The 18,404-nt window shown below is 38.4% G+C and overlaps 1 protein-coding gene across 1 annotated transcript in view; it reads right to left on the reverse strand.

Moving 5' to 3' along the window:
• Bche (butyrylcholinesterase) overlaps nt 1–18,404 on the reverse strand; it is an 86,015-nt gene that overhangs the window by 54,737 nt on the left and 12,874 nt on the right. The window contains 1 exon segment of the mRNA NM_022942.1: nt 11,937–13,464. Coding sequence (NP_075231.1) covers nt 11,937–13,438 — 1,502 coding nt within the window. The 5' untranslated portion in view covers nt 13,439–13,464.

Here is an 18,404-nt window from a genome sequence, read left to right on the forward strand (position 1 = left end):
TTGTGTGACAGTGATGGAAACCTGACTAAGACACAACTAAACACCATATTTGTAAAGAAAATGAGTTTAAATATTAGTTGAACTGTATGTTAAGTAAAAAAACTTAACATTCTGGTGGACATACATTCTTCAGATCTGGATAAAGTAAAAGAGCTTTCCTGCATATATGTTAAAAATCCAATTTAATTTTGAAAATTATTGTGGACGATCATGAACTTACACACATACCCCTGTCAGCTAAGGAGACTTGGCAGGTGGGGGAAAGAGATAAAGACAGAGATAGCGAGACATGGACAAAAACAAAGACAGAAATACAGAAACTCAGACATGAAAATGAAGGACAATTAGATCCTGGACAGACGTTGGAAGAGTTAGGAAGCAGGGAATGAGGCATGCGTTTGATTGAAATTATTTATACGCTGTCAAATAATAATACTAATTTTCAAAAGAACACAATTACTTAGGGCTAATTATATGTGCATTTAGGAATATGTAGCAATAAGTAAAGAACAAGGCCATGAATTTAAGAGAAACCGGGGAAAAAACATTGAAGTGGTTAGAGGAACTACTGGAAGGATGGATACGATGTAATTATATGGTAATTTTTAAATTAAAAATATAAATGAAACAGACAATGACTATCAAAATTAAAGTAGGAAAGTAGAGACTGACTCATGATGGTCAAGATATTATAAAAATGATAAAAACATTAGAGCATTCATTTAAGATTTTTTAAAAGAGTGAACACTATTTTATTAAGTAGCAAGAACAGTATTCCTAAAATAAACAGAAGAGTATAAAATTTAAGAGCAGAAGCTATAATCAGTGAAATAAAGAAATGACAGGATAAGGAAAAGCTCAAAGGACATAAAAGATTAGACATGGTGGGATTGAACAGAAGTTAATAAGATGTACCTAAGCTGAAAATAGAAATAAAATTGAAATTTAACTAACAGGGCTATGAAATAAAGTTAACACAACAATGAGCATCCCAACATATGTACAGAAGACGGGCTTGAGAAGAGCTCAAGGAATAGCTGATGAATTACCAGTAACAAATCTCTCAAATAGCACCTGAAATGTCAACTTGGGAATAATCACCAGTTCGTAATTATTGACCCAGAATTGTTACTGTTTAATGGAAATTCAAGGACGAAAATGAAGCAAGTCTCAAAGAAATGCCTCCCAGAGACCACCCCAACTTTGGATCCATCCCATGCTCAGGCGCCAAACCCAGGCACTATTGCTGATGCCAAGATGTGCTTCCAAAAAGGGGCTTGGAATGGCTGTCATCTGAGAGGCGCTACCAGCACCTGGTTGAGAGAGATGCATCTATTTATAGCCAACCATTGAACTGAGCCAGGGGATCCCAATGAAAGAGTTAGGAGAAGGAGCTGAAAGGGATTGCAACCCCTTAGGAAGGACAACACTAACCAGATCCCTCAGGACTCCCAGGGACCAAGCCACCAACCAAAGAGAATACATGAGCTGGTTCATGGTCTCTAACATATGTAGCAGAAGACTGGGCTGCATGGCCTCAGTGGGAAGGAATGTGCTTTGTCCTTTGGAATCTTGATGCTCCCAGAAATGGGTGATGCAAAGGGGAGAGATGGGCAAGGGGAGTGGGTGAGCACTCTTTTAGGGGTTAAAGGGAGGAAGAAGAATAGGAGGCCCCTGGAGGAGGGCACAGAAACAGAAATGACACTTGAAAGGTAAATAAATAAAATAATTAATCAAAAAAGAAAGGAAGGTAAAATAACTATTAGAATTTCTATAAAGTCATAAGGAATCATAATATCATATCTACGTTTAAAAAATATACATAAATACATACACACACACACACATACATACATACACATACACATGTATTTATTAAATGAAATGTCTTAATCTGTGCTGATGATACTTCCTCTATGAGTCAAAGGCCATCCAATATAAATTGCAATACCAGACAAGAGAATCTTCCTTTTGAGATGTTGTTCATATTACAATCTTATTGGACAGAGAAAAACTTGTCATAATATAGTTTATACACTGTGCTTAACAGGCATGAGAAATAAATAATAAAAAAAATCCATGCAAACTGAACAAGGTGTAAATATTTGAGGTTGCAATATGATGAATTATAGACTTTATTCAGAGTTTTTCGAACTATGTATGAATATTATATAGCTCCTTATATGAAAGGAATCTCGTAAGTAACACATACATGTTTAACTAACATGTAAGAGTAATTTAATAAAAGAGTGGTGGAAACATGAAATTCTACTTCTTACATAATTACAGTTTCAAATCCTACTCCTCCTCTCTTTAATGTAACCAAAAGCATGATGTCTAATAAAAAGAAAAAAGCTTGGTACTCTGGTAGCATGGACATCAGCTTTTCAACAAAGAGCTACAGCCAACTTTCCTTCTGAAAAGCATAGCTTTGAATTGTGGGGAAGTACAGCGGATCACATTTTTTTAACGTGGTTTTTCTAACATTTTGGAATGAATAAACATTGGTTCGCGAAAATGCCATGAGTATTATATTATTTTCCTAAACCTACATTTCCCTCCCCAAAATGGACTCCAGAAGGTGTCCATTGTCTTCATAGTCCAATGGGGTGGTATAAATGGCAAATATTTTATCCTTGAAATGTTTTGTTTTAAGGCTTATCTAATTTAATAGGTGGCCAGTTTGCCTCCGCTAGAGTTCACTTCAGATTATCATTTCTTTTCTACTAACTGGAAACATGTATGACATATGTATGTTTCGCAAACTTAAAATATGGCCTCTGAGAAAAATCACCTCCCCAATGAAATGTTTTGTCTAGTTATGCTTCTTTGAAGGGCATTTTTCTTTGATTATTTTTATGAATCTCATTTTATAAGTGTCACACAATCATTAATAAGTCAGCCTTCATATATCTCAGGAAATCACACTCACCACAGACATACTTAATTAAGGTCAAACCATTCCATTAAATGCCAAAGACTTATCTTTGATCTGATACTGTCTGTGTCATAAAAAGACATTAAACATATTCAATTAGCACTGTTCAATTCAGGTAAGTTAAATATAAAATTTCTGGTGATTTTCACTTGAAAATATAAACTGATATAAAAATTACAAAAACAGATGGAATGAAGAACCATTTCTCTTTAGCAATTTATAATTTTTTAGAATTGTAATAAAAATTAAAAACATATACAAATGACTAACTACAGATATAGCCTTTGGAGGGAGAACAGAACAAGGCAAAAGAAATCTAACATAGCTATTAAACAGATGCCACTTTCCTGAAGCAAAAATTTAGGCTCATATTGAAAAGCCAGAAAATATAGTATAACTGGCATATCTGGATCAATAAACTTATATTACTAGATCTCATTCAGCTACTAAGCAAACATTTTTTGCGATATACCTATTCAAATACTTTAATTAGTTTCCATAGACCTGACATTTGAGTTTCAAGAGGAAAATTTAATATAACTTAGAAAGATTATCTTCTAATAGATGACTGAACATTGACAAGTTAGTGACTGCTTTGTATGCCAGATTAAAGTCATAGCAAAGTGTACTTTTGCAGCTTAGGCATTCCTAAATATATGTCCTACTTACAATTGAATCCTGTTGGCTAATATACATGGTAACAAGAATGAAGAATACAGAAGTCCCTTAAAGTTTATCAGGAGGATTTCAATTTAAAGAGAGTATATAAAGAGATGCAGTACAGTGAGGAATAGTTACTAGTAATTGATATTGTAGAATGACACAGCACCATTGAATTTGATGAAATCTATGTTGGGGATGAAAATGAGAAATTGAAATAGGTAAGACAGTTCAGGAGGTTAAGTGCTTTGTAGTCAAACTTGTTTATATCAGTTCCATCCCCATGACTAACATGGTGGAGGGAAGGAACTGACTCCTACAAACTGTTCTAAGACCTCCACAAATGCACACATAAATACACACATAATACACATATACAAACAAACACATAAACAAAAATATACATATACATTGAGTTTTAAATAGGTAATAAAGAAAAACCATATATTAATGATATAATTTACATTGTTAGACTACTGAAGTATCATTATACTGAGGAACCCATCTGCTTATAATAGATATAGGTTCTCATTTAAAAAAATAGTATGTTACTTCTAATTTTTATTATTCACATTAATACATATATTTGGAATTATAGACTTACTAATTAAGATTGTATTTGTACACATTAATACACATTTAAAAATTTATTCTAGAGCCATGTATTGTGGTACATCCCTTTAATGCCAGCATTTTTAAGACTTAGGTAGGAGGATTTTTGAATCGAACTAGTTTGGGCTATATACAGAAAGCAGGTATTAAAAAGATTAGAAAAAGCAATGCAGCTGGTTGCTGCCGCCGCAGAGAGCCCATGGGCAGCACCTCGCGAGCAAAATTGAGCCTCGGGACCACAGGTAAGACCAACTTGTCTGTTGCAAGAAGGCTGCCTGGTGAAATCGGGACACACAGAGGCAGAATTCCTCTAGGACCGGGCACGTCCTGTGTTTACTGGAAGTCCCACACCCGCGGTACCCGGCCTGCAGCAGCTCTCTGCTCCCAGACCCCTTGGGAAAGAGACCTCGGCGCCTGGTCAGGTGGGCACTCCTGAGGCTGCATAAGCTCCCGGAAGGGGCGGCACAGGTCTTCCTGGTTGCTGCCGCCGAAAAGAGCCCGTGGGCAGCACCCCGCGAGCGAACTTAAGCTTCAGGACCACAGGTAAGATCAACTTTTCTGCTGCAAGTGACCTGCCTGGTGAACTCAAGACACAGGCCCACAGGAACAGCTGAAGACCTGTAGAGAGGAAAAACTACACGCCCGAAAGCAGAACACTCTGTCCCCATAACTGACTGAAAGAGAGGAAAACAGGTCTACAGCACACCTGACAAACAGGCTTATAGGACAGTCTAGCCACTGTCAGAAATAGCAGAACAAAGTAACACTAGAGATAATCTGATGGCGAGAGGCAAGCACAGGAACCCAAGCAACAGAAACCAAGACTACATGGCATCATCGGTGCCCAATTCTCCCACCAAAACAAACATGGAATGTCCAAACACACCAGAAAAGCAAGATCTAGTTTCCAAATCATATTTGATCATGATGCTGGAGGACTTGAAGAAAGACGTGAAGAACTCCCTTAGGGAAACACAGGAAAACATTAATAAACAAGTAGAAGCCTACAGAGAGGAATCGCAAAAATCCCTGAAAGAATCGCAGAAATCCCTGAAAGAATTCCAGGAAAACACAATCAAACAGTTGAAGGAATTAAAAATGGAAATAGAAGCAATCAAGAAAGAACACATGGAAACAACCCTGGATATAGAAAACCAAAAGAAGAGACAAGGAGCTGTAGATACAAGCTTCACCAACAGAATAAAAGAGATGGAAGAGAGAATCTCAGGAGCAGAAGATTCCATAGAAATCATTGACTCAACTGTCAAAGATAATGTAAAGCGGAAAAAGCTACTGGTCCAAAACATACAGGAAATCCAGGACTCAATGAGAAGATCAAATCTAAGGATAATAGGTATAGAAGAGAGTGAAGACTCCCAGCTCAAAGGACCAGTAAATATATTCAACAAAATCAAAGAAGAAAACTTCCCTAACCTAAAAAAGAGATACCCATAGGCATAAAAGAAGCCTACAGAACTCCAAATAGATTGGACCAGAAAAGAAACACCTCCCGTCACATAATTGTCAAAACACCAAACGCACAAAATAAAGAAAGAATATTAAAAGCAGTAAGGGAAAAAGGTCAAGTAACATATAAAGGCAGACCTATCAGAATCACACCAGACTTCTTGCCAGAAACTATGAAGGCCAGAAGATCCTGGACTGATGTCATACAGACCCTAAGAGAACACAAATGCCAGCCCAGGTTACTGTATCCTGCAAAACTCTCAATTAACATAGATGGAGAAACAAAGATATTCCATGACAAAACCAAATTTACACAATATCTTTCTACAAATCCAGCACTAAAAAGGATAATAAATGGTAAAGACCAACATAAGGAGGCAAGCTATACCCTAGATGAAGCAAGAAACTAATTGTCTTGGCAACAAAACAAAGAGAGTGAAAGCACACAAACATAACCTCACATCCAAATATGAATATAACGGGAAGCAATAATCACTATTCCTTAATATCTCTCAATATCAATGGCCTCAACTCCCCAATAAAAGAAATAGATTAACAAACTGGATACGCAACGAGGGCCCTGCATTCTGCTGCCTACAGGAAACACACCTCAGAGACAAATACAGACACTACCTCAGAGTGAAAGCCTGGAAAACAACTTTCCAAGCAAATGGTCAGAAGAAGCAAGCTTCAGTAGCCATTCCAAAATCAAATAAAATCAATTTCCAACTAAAAGTCATCAAAAAAGTTAAGGAAGGACACTTCATATTCATCAAAGGAAAAATCCACCAAGATGAACTCTCAAGCCTAAATATCTATGCCCCAAATACAAGGGCACCTACATACGTAAAAGAAACCTTACTAAAGCTCAAAACACACATTGCACCTCACACAATAATAGTGGGAGATTTCAACACCCCACTCTCATCAATGGACAGATCATGGAAACAGAAATTAAACAGTGATGTCAACAGACTAAGAGAAGTCATGAGCCAAATGGACTTAATGGATATTTATAGAACATTCTATCCTAAAGCAAAAGAATATACCTTCTTCTCAGCTCCTCATGGTACTTTCTCCAAAAGTGACCATATAATTGGTCAAGAAACGGGCCTCAACAGGTACAGAAAGATAGAAATAATCCCATGCGTGCTATCGGACCACCACGGCCTAAAACTGGTCTTCAATAACAATAAGGGAAGAATGCCCACATATACGTGGAAATTGAACAATGCTCTACTCAATGATAGCCTGGTCAAGGAAGAAATAAAGAAAGAAATTAAAAACTTTTTAGAATTTAATGAAAATGAAGGTACAACATACCCAAACTTATGGGACGCAATGAAAGCTGTGCTCAGAGGAAAACTCATAGAGCTGAGTGCCTGCAGAAAGAAACAGGAAAGAGCATATGTCAGCAGCTTGACAACACACCTAAAAGCTCTAGAACAAAAAGAAGCAAATACACCCAGGAGGAGTAGAAGGCAGGAGCTAATCAAACTCAGAGCTGAAATCAACCAAGTAGAAACAAAAAGGACCATAGAAAGAATCAACAGAACCAAAAGTTGGTTCTTTGAGAAAATCAACAAGATAGATAAACCCTTAGCCAGACTAACGAGAGGACACAGAGAGTGCGTCCAAATTAACAAAATCAGAAACGAAAAGGGAGACATAACTACAGATTCAGAGGAAATTCAAAAAATCATCAGATCTTACTATAAAAACCTATATTCAACAAAACTTGAAAATCTTCAGGAAAGGGACAATTTCCTAGACAGATACCAGGTATCGAAGTTAAATCAGGAACAGATAAACCAGTTAAACAACCCCATAACTCCTAAGGAAATAGAAGCAGTCATTAAAGGTCTCCCAACCAAAAAGAGCCCAGGTCCAGACGGGTTTAGTGCAGAATTCTATCAAACCTTCATAGAAGACCTCACACCAATATTATCCAAACTATTCCACAAAATTGAAACAGATGGATCACTACCGAATACCTTCTACGAAGCCACAATTACTCTTATACCTAAACCACACAAACACACAACAAAGAAAGAGAACTTCAGACCAATTTCCCTTATGAATATCGACGCAAAAATACTCAACAAAATTCTGGCAAACCGAATTCAAGAGCACATCAAAACAATCATCCACCATGATCAAGTAGGCTTCATCCCAGGCATGCAGGGATGGTTTAATATACGGAAAACCATCAACGTGATCCATTATATAAACAAACTGAAAGAACAGAACCACATGATCATTTCATTAGATGCTGAGAAAGCATTTGACAAAATTCAACACACCTTCATGATAAAAGTCCTGGAAAGAATAGGAATTCAAGGCCCAAACCTAAACATAGTAAAAGCCATACACAGCAAACCAGTTGCTAACATTAAACTAAATGGAGAGAAACTTGAAGCAATCCCACTAAAATCAGGGACTAGACAAGGCTGCCCACTCTCTCCCTACTTATTCAATATAGTTCTTGAAGTTCTAGCCAGAGCAATCAGACAACAAAAGGAGATCAAGGGGATACAGATCGGAAAAGAAGAGGTCAAAATATCACTATTTGCAGATGATATGATAGTACATTTAAGTGATCCCAAAAGTTCCACCAGAGAACTACTAAAGCTGATAAACAACTTCAGCAAAGTGGCTGGGTATAAAATTAACTCAAATAAATCAGTTGCCTTCCTCTATACAAAAGAGAAACAAGCCGAGAAAGAAATTAGTGATACGACACCCTTCATAATAGACCCAAATAATATAAAGTTCCTCGGTGTGACTTTAACCAAGCAAGTAAAAGATCTCTACAATAAGAACTTCAAGACACTGAGGAAAGAAATTGAAGAAGACCTCAGAAGATAGAAAGATCTCCCATGCTCATGGATTGGCAGGATTAATATAGTAAAAATGGCCATTTTACCAAAAGCAATCTACAGATTCAATGCAATCCCCATCAAAATACCAATCCAATTCTTCAAAGAGTTAGACAGATCAATTTGCAAATTCATCTAGAATAACAAAAATCCCAGCATAGCTAAAGCTATGCTCAACAATAAAAGGACTTCAGGGGGAATCACTATCCCTGAACTCAAGCAGTATTACAGAGCAATAGTGATAAAAACTGCATGGTATTGGTACAGAGACAGACAGATAGACCAATGGAATAGAATTGAAGACCCAGAAATGAACCCACACACCTATGGTCACTTGATTTTTGACAAAGGAGCCAAAACCATCCAATGGAAAAAATATAGCATTTTCGGCAACTGGTGCTGGTTCAACTGGAGGTCAACATGTACAAGAATGCAGATCGATCCATGCTTATCACCCTGTACAAAGCTTAAATCCAAGTGGATCAAGGACCTCCACATCAAACCAGACACACTCAAACTAATAGAAGAAAAACTAGGGAAGCATCTGGAACACATGGGCACTGGAAAAAATTTCCTGAACAAAACACCAATGGCTTACGCTCTAAGATCAAGAATCGACAAATGGGATCTCATAAAACTGCAAAGCTTCTGTAAGGCAAAGGACACTGTGGTTAGGACAAAACGGCAACCAACAGATTGGGAAAAGATCTTTACCAATCCTACAACAGATAGAGGCCTTACATCCAAAATATACAAAGAACTCAAGAAGTTAGACCGCAGGGAAACAAATAACCCTATTAAAAATGGGGTTCAGAGCTAAACAAAGAATTCACAGCTGAGGAATGCCAAATGGCTGAGAAACACCTAAAGAAATGTTCAACATCTTTAGTCATAAGGGAAATGCAAATCAAAACAACCCTGAGATTTCACCTCACACCAGTGAGAATGGCTAAGATCAAAAACTCAGGTGACAGCAGATGCTGGCGAGGATGTGGAGAAAGAGGAACACTCCTCCATTGTTGGTGGGATTGCAGACTGGTACAACCATTCTGGAAATCAGTCTGGAGGTTCCTCAGAAAATTGGACATTGAACTGCCTGAGGATCCAGCTATACCTCTCTTGGGCATATACCCAAAAGATGCCTCAACATATAAAAGAGACACGTGCTCCACTATGTTCATCGCAGCCTTATTTATAATAGCCAGAAACTGGAAAGAACCAGATGCCCTTCAACAGAGGAATGGATACAGAAAATGTGGTACATCTACACAATGGAATATTACTCAGCTATCAAAAACAACGTCTTTATGAAATTCGTAGGCAAATGGTTGGAACTGGAAAATATCATCCTGAGTGAGCTAACCCAATCACAGAAAGACATACATGGTATGCACTCATTGATAAGTGGCTATTAGCCCAAATGCTTGAATTACCCTAGATCCCTAGAACAAACGAAACTCAAGACAGATGATCAAAATGTGAATGCTTCACTCCTTCTTTAAATGAGGAAAAAGAATACCCTTGGCAGGGAAGAGAGAGGCAAAGATTAAAACAGAGACTGAAGGAACAACCATTCAGAGCCTGTCCCACATGTGTCCCATACATATACAGCCACCCAATTAGACAAGATGGATGAAGCAAAGAAGTGCAGACCGACAGGAGCCGGATGTAGATCGCTCCTGAGAGACACAGCCAGAATACAGCAAATACAGAGGCAAATGCCAGCAGCAAACCACTGAACTGAGAATAGGTCCCCCGTTGAAGGAATCAGAGAATCAGAACTGGAAGAGCTTGAAGGGGCTCGAAACCCCAAAAGTACAACAATGTCAAGCAACCAGAGCTTCCAGGGACTAAGCCACTACCTAAAGACTATACATGGACTGACCCTGGACTCTGACCCCATAGGTAGCAATGAATATCCTAGTAAGAGCACCAGTGGAAGGGGAAGCCCTGGGTCCTGCTAAGACTGAACCCCCAGTGAACTAGACTTTGGGGGGGAGGGTGGCAATGGGGGGGTTGGGAGGGGAACACCCATAAGGAAGGGGAGGGGGGAGGGGGATGTTTGCCCGGAAACCGGGAAAGGGAATAACACTCGAAATGTATATAAGAAATACTCAAGTTAAGAAAAAAAATAAAATAAAATAAAAAAAAAAAAGAAAATGCCAGTCAAAGGTCAATCATCTATAAGAAAACTAAGTGAAATCAGCCAGCTTTCCATACTGAGGAAACACTTGTGGACTTAGGTGTGATTGTGGACCGGGACATGAGCTCTCATCTACTGCTCTAGCCCCATGCCTGCCATGCTTTCCACCATGACAGTCATGACCTTGAACCTTCGGGAACCATGAGCCCCACATTAAAAACTTTCTTTTATAAAAAAAAATAAAATAAAAGCAATGCAAAGGTAGATTCCAAGAGATTATACATGCTTCTTGGTTTATGATGGAGTAATCTTCTGACAAATTTATTACAAGCAGGAAATACTGAAAATAGCCTTAGAGGAAACAGTGTAGCTTAGTAAGAGTGCCAAGAGTGTCAGCTGTTTGCTTTGCTATGACATGTGTGGGATGAAGCTACCTTCTTATGCCTGTGCTGGCCAACATCCTGAGAGACTATCATTCCTCACATTGCTGAGCCAGAAGAATACGAAGATCCAAAGTATGATTATTAATGAACAGTATCGAATCTGAACTATCTTATAGTATAACAAGCCTCAGGGAATCTTGGAACAACATAACAAAATTAAGATGAACATTAGCCACAAAACTCTTCCAGTAGGAAAAAAGTACAATCTAGGTAAACATGAGGGACCTCAAAAATCAAATGAAACAGCTTACCTACAAGGTCTGATAAAATCTTTCAGAGGAAAATGGCAAATGCCGAGTGCTGTGAGTTTTAAGAGTAAGGTGGCCTGGGGTAGAAATACCTCATCTTTATTGCCCTCTTGTATTCCTAAGAAGGGACATGTTTACTACTGTATAACATGCCACTACCTCCCTGGCTTTAGACAATGTGAAGATGTATTTCTCCTCTTTCCTAAATGTGGTAACCTTGTAAAAGTACAGGTTGAAAGGCAATTTCATTTACTGCATTCTGATACAAGCATTTGTTTCCAAACCTTAGTTATCATCATTAAAGTATTTTGCAACAGTTTGCAATTGAAATCAAAAAATAGTTTACAGAAAAATTATCTAGTAATTCTTCTAAAGCACTGAGAAACAAAGAGCTAAAATTCACTACATAGTGAGACACAAAGGCAGCTTAGATGTAACGAGAAAATACTTGAAATGCATCTATTGCTTTTAGTGAAGTCGGCAGTAGAGGTCAAGAAAAGCTAAGCAACGCAAAACCAGGTAACAATTATAGAAATCAGCACTTACCCATATTTTGCAAAATTTGCCCAAGTTTTCATTATGGATCGACTAAAGATTTCCTCAGCCCTTGTGTAATTAACTCTTCTTTCCAGGGGTAAGCCAAACACAAATTCAATTTCATAGCCATGCATTACTCCCATCCATTCTGGCCAAGGTAGTTTGGAAGATCGGTGTTCAAAATAGTAGAAAAAGGCATTAATTTCTAGTTCTGCAAATTTCTTGGTAAACTCCAGTGCAGGGCATATGATGTTGTAATCTCCAATAATATCATCGAAAGCTTCACGGTAGACTTCTGGTGTCTGGTCACCTAACCAGTCCACATAGTAGAAAAGGATTGCTTCCTTTCCCAAGCTGCTCACTCCAGGGAAATACATATTTAAACCTTCTTGAAATTCCCTCCGTGTGATAAGACTATCATTGTCTTTGCTGAAACCAGGAGCACCGTACACTAGGAAAGCTGTCCCTTCATCCTTGTTAACGCCCACTAAGATCTGAGCTGTTTTCACTTTTCCAAGTTGGAGTAGTGTGTGGGGCATATCAGTGAGAAAATCGCCATCCACTGTTGGACCAAAATTAATCGATCTGATGGAATCAGAGGGGAGAACTAACTTTTCATTCAGAAGAATTTCCTGAGGATCTTTACTTCGAAGGCATGTAATTATCTCCTTCTCATTCTCCTTTGAGCAACCAATAAATTTAGCTAAGGTTAAGGTTCTGTTTCTGGCTTCCTCTGGATGCTTTACTGCCCAGGGGGCATTAGAGGAGCCACTTTCTAGAATGGCTCTAGTAAACAAAGGGTAACTTTGGGGACATAGCAAATGTAAGCTAACTGAAGCAGCTCCTGCACTTTCTCCAAAAAGTGTTACACTTTTAGGATTCCCTCCGAAAGCAGCTATATTTCTTTGGATCCACTGAAGTGCCAACTGTTGATCAAATAAACCCATGTTTCCTGGAGCCTCAGAATTTCCTGGAAAAGCTAGGAATCCTAGGGCACCTACCCTATAGTTCATTGAAACTACAATAACTCTTTCAACACGAGTGAGAAATTTCCCATCATAAACGGGTAGAGAGGAGGTCCCAGTTTGAAAGCCACCACCATAGACCCACACCATGACAGTCGCATTCTTGGGCTTAGGTACTGGAATCCAAACATTCAGATACAAGCAGTCTTCACTGAGGTTCGTGTTTGGATTCCACATTTCTGACCCCTGGAAGCCTGGGAAGGCTTGATCTATATTCTGATAACAAGAATTTGCATATTTAGTGGCATTATAGACATCAGGCCATTTGTTTAAAGGTTGTGGCTTTTTGAATCTTAGGCTACCCAGAGGAGGCTGTGCATAGGGGATACCGAGAAAGGCAGTCACTGTGCCACCTAGAATGGGCATGCTCAGCCCTCGGACTCTTCCAGTCTTGGTTGTAATTATGACGTCTTCTTCAGTGTGTGACTTCCCAAAAAGCATGCAGAGCAGAAGAATCCATAGGAGGAAGTGAATTTCTGTGACCATGGTATGCTGAGTCTGCAGATTGATTTCTAAACAAAGAATAAGCAAAACGGTTTTAAAGTTTTGTACATTCTGATAGATAGCATGTGCAATGATGACAATCACTAAAACACAGTAGTTTCTATTCATCTTAAACTTATGAAAAATAATAAATAAGGTGCCAACCCAAGAGTATGTGTAAAAACTAAAAAGTAAACAGAGATGATTCCACTTGGAAGAAATATTTTAAGAAGATAAAAATAACTGGTCTTGTCTTTGTAATAACATATTTAAGAATATGTAAGAAGTTTCACCACGGTAAAAGAATATTTTGTAGCAGGTACATATGATATCATGCACTATACATAGCCACATCAAGTATGGAATTAGCTAGGCATGTTAGTATTGACCCCAACATGGCTCTAGGAAAAGGTCCATGTGTTGTCTGAAATATCTTTCCTCCTCCTCATTTTTTCCATAGTTCTTTTCATAGTCCTCCTTTAAAAACATTATAGCTTCCACTCTCAATCAGCACACTGGGGATAAGGCTGTCCAAAAGTGCTCCATAACCAAATCCCCAACCTAAGAGAGCTGTTCTCCCAGGAGTGATGACACTACTAAGCTCACAGGTAAGACATCCACTTTTGCTCCAATAACTGGACAAACAGGGACCTACAAGGAGTCCACAGGGCACAAGAACCTCAAAATTGTTAGGAACAGGATCCTTCCTGTTTCCATCATGGCCCAAGAGCTAACCATGTGACACAGCTCTCCACACACAAATCCTACCCTGAGAGAACTTTGCTTCCATGAGTTCTGACACACCTAAGATCATAGTTCTCTATACCCAATTAATGGTTAGAGAGAGCTAGTCTCCCAGTAGTGTTGACACACCTAAGATCACAGGCACATAGGCCCAGAGGAGGATCAAGTTCCAGTCAGAGACAGCAAGACCACCTAACACCAGAGGTAACAGGAGGGTGAGAGGCAAGTACATGAACCTAAGCAACAGAAACCAAGGCTACTTGGCATCAACAGAACCCAGTTCTCCTATTACTCAGCTATCAAAAACAACGACTTTATGAAATTCGTAGGCAAATGGTTGGAACTGGAAAATATCATCCTGAGTGAGCTAACCCAATCACAGAAAGACATACATGGTATGCACTCATTGATAAGTGGCTATTAGCCCAAATGCTTGAATTACCCTAGATCCCTAGAACAAACGAAACTCAAGACAGATGATCAAAATGTGAATGCTTCACTCCTTCTTTAAATGAGGAAAAAGAATACCCTTGGCAGGGAAGGGAGAGGCAAAGATTAAAACAGAGACTGAAGGAACACCCATTCAGAGCCTGCCCCACATGTGGCCCATACATATACAGCCACCCAATTAGACAAGATGGATGAAGCAAAGAAGTGCAGACCGACAGGAGCCGGATGTAGATCGCTCCTGAGAGACACAGCCAGAATACAGCAAATACAGAGGCAAATGCCAGCAACAAACCACTGAACTGAGAATAGGTCCCCCGTTGAAGGAATCAGAGAAAGAACTGGAAGAGCTTGAAGGGGCTCGAGACCCCAAAAGTACAACAATGTCAAGCAACCAGAGCTTCCAGGGACTAAGCCACTACCTAAAGACTATACATGGACTGACCCTGGACTCTGACCCCATAGGTAGCAATGAATATCCTAGTAAGAGCACCAGTTGAAGGGGAAGCCCTGGGTCCTGCTAAGACTGAACCCCCAGTGAACTAGACTATGGGGGAGGGGGGCAATGGGGGGAGGGTTGGGAGGGGAACACCCATAAGGAAGGGGAGGGGGGAGGGGGATGTTTGCCCGGAAACCGGGAAAGGGAATAACACTTGAAATGTATATAAGAAATACTCAAGTTAATAATAAAAAAAAAAAGAAAGTTCCGTATACCCAAAAACACTGGAAAAAGCAAGATTTGGATTTAAAATCACAATTCATGATGATGAGAGGACTTTAAGAAGGACAAAAATAAATCCCTAAAGGAAATGGAGGAGAACGCAGGCAAACAGGTAGAAGCCCTTAAAGAGGAAACAAAAATCCCTTAAAGAATTACAGGAAAACACAACCAAACAGGTGAAGGAATTGAAAAAAAAAAAAACTATCCAGAATCTGAATATGGCTGAATATGGAAAGAGAAACAATAAAGAAATCACAAAATGATAAAAGCCTGGGGATAAAATACCTATGAAAGAGATTTGTAAGCCTGATAAACAGGATTCAAAAGATAAGAAGAGAGAATCTCATGCACAGAAGATACCAAAGAAAACATTGACCCAGTAGTCAAAGAAATTGCACGATGCAAAAAATCTCTTAAACTAAAAGATCAAGGAAATCCAGGAAAAAATGAGAAGACCAAACCTAAGGATAATTGGTATAGAAGAGAGTGAAGATTCCCAAATTAAAGGGCCAGTAAATATCTTCAACAAAATTATAGAAGAAAAGTTCCCTAACCTAAAGAAAGGAATGCCCATGACCATACCTTAAGCCTCAGACCTCCATTTAGATTGGACCAGAAAAGAAACTCCTTTTTTCCCATAATAATCAAAACACCAAATGCATAAAAGAGAGAAAGAATATTTATTAAAAGCAGTAAGGGAAAAGCTCAAGTAAGATATAAAGGCAGACATATCAGAGTTACACCAAACTTATCACCAGAGATTACAAAAATCAGAATATCCTGGGCAGATGACATACAGACCAAAAGAGAACACAAATGCCAGTCTAGGCTAGTGTGTCCAGCAAAACTTTCAATTAACATAGATGAAGAAACCAAGATATTCCATGACAAAACCAAATTTATACAATATCTTTCCACAAATCTAGCACTGTAAAGTATAATAGATAAGAAACTCCAACAGAAGGAGAGAAACTACATCCTAGAAAAAAAAGTAAGTAATCTTCTTTAAACAAGTCCAAAAACAAGATAGGCACAAAACATAATTCTACCTATAACAACAGAAATAACAAGGAGCAACAATCACTTTTCCTTAATATCTCTTAACATTGATGGACTCAATTCTCCAATAAAAACAATATAGACTAACAGATTGGATACATAAACAGGAAAAACACTCAGAGACAAAGAAGGACACTACCTCAGAATAAAATGCTGGAAAAAAATGTTTCAAGCAAATGGTTCCAAGAAAAAAGTGGAAGTAGTCATTCTTTTATTTTTTTCATCTTCAAATAACTTTTATTGAAAACTATAATACAGCTGTTCACAAAGCATTTTAGTTACATAAACTTCAATTTTATCTGATTTAACTTATAGTTTTCTAGTAACATTTTATAATACAGAACTCCCTAATATCATTATGAAAGAATACAAATGTGCTGCATAATTTTTAATGTATAACTGAAACTTAACTGAAGTATGAGCGAGTCTCAACTGGAGGGAAGGCTAAGACAAATAAATGCCAACATCTTTATCAGCTTTATACCACTCAGATGTGCAAAGCAAGCATGAGAGATTACCTTCTCTGATATACTCCTAGTAGAGACTGTGCATAGTGATTTTTCATGGATATCTCAATCAGAGACAAGATTTTTGATAATTATGTACTGTTAATTAATAAATATTTTTGTTCTATTTTTATTAGATTTTATTATTTACAATTTCAAATGTTATTCCCTTTCCTGGTTTCCTGGACATAAGCCCCCTCTTTATCCATCCCCACTTCCGACTCCCCACCCCCCGGTATTCTCCTATACTGGAGGTCCAACCTTGGGAGGACCAAGGGCTTTTCCTTCTGTTGATGATCAGCAAGGCCATCCTCTGATACTTATGCAGCTGAAGCCATGGGTCCCTCTATGTATAGTCTTTGGGAAGAGGTTTAGTCCTTGAGTCCTCTCAACCAGAGAAAGTTGGTATTGTTATTCTTATGGGGTTGCAAGTACCTTAAGCTCCTTCATCCTTTCTCTAATTCCTCCAACAGGAAACCCATTCTCAGTTCAATGGTTTGCTGCTAGCGTACACCTCTGTATTTGACATGCTCTAGCTGTGTCTCTAAGGAGACCTCTATATCTGGTTCCTGTCATCACGCACATCTTAGCTTCATACATATTATCTAGTTTTGGTGACTGTATATATATATGGGCCACATGTGGGGCAGCCACTACATGTCAGTTCCTTCATTCTCTGGGCCACACTTTGCCTCCTACGAATATTTTTGTTACCCCTTTTAAGGAGTGAAGCATCAGCACTTTGGTCATCCTTCTTGAGCTTCATGAGGTCTATGGATTATATATTGGGTAATCTGAGCTTTTGGGCTAATATCCACTTATCAGTGAGTGCATACCATGTGTGTTTTTCTGTGATTGTGTTACCTCACTCAGAATGATATTTTCTAGTTCAATTCATTTGCCTATGAAATTCATGAAGTCATTGTTTTTCATAGCTGAATAATACTCCAGTATATAGACATACCATATTTTCTGTATCCATTCCTCTGTTGAAGGGCATCTGGGTACTTTCCAGGTTCTAGCTATTATAAATAATGCTGCTATGAACAAAGTGGATCATGTGTCTTTGTTATATGTTGGAGCATCTTTCCAGTATATGCCCAGGAGAGGTAAAACTGGGTCCTCAGATAGTACAATGTCCAAATTTCTGAGGAACCTCCAGATTAATTTCGAGAGTGGCTGTACCAGTTCGCAAGCCCACCAACAATGGAGGAGTGTTTCTCTTTTTCTACATCCTTACCTGCACATTACTACTCTTAAAGCAGTTTTGACTTTTGTGCATCAAAATCATGAGTTACAAAACCATGGATAATGATACAAAACACATTCAGAGTTGGCAACAGTCATATTAGATATAGAACAAAAATATTATTTAAAAATAATGTGAAACAACAATCACCATTCCTTAATATCTCTTAACATCAATGGTCTCAATTCCCAAATAAAAAGACATAGACAAACAGACTGGATACAAAAAGAGGACCCAGCATTT

Source organism: Rattus norvegicus, chromosome 2 (assembly GCF_021556685.1).
Source record: "Rattus norvegicus strain SHRSP/BbbUtx chromosome 2, alternate assembly SHRSP_T2T, whole genome shotgun sequence".
Classification (NCBI taxonomy): Eukaryota; Metazoa; Chordata; class Mammalia; order Rodentia; family Muridae; genus Rattus; species Rattus norvegicus.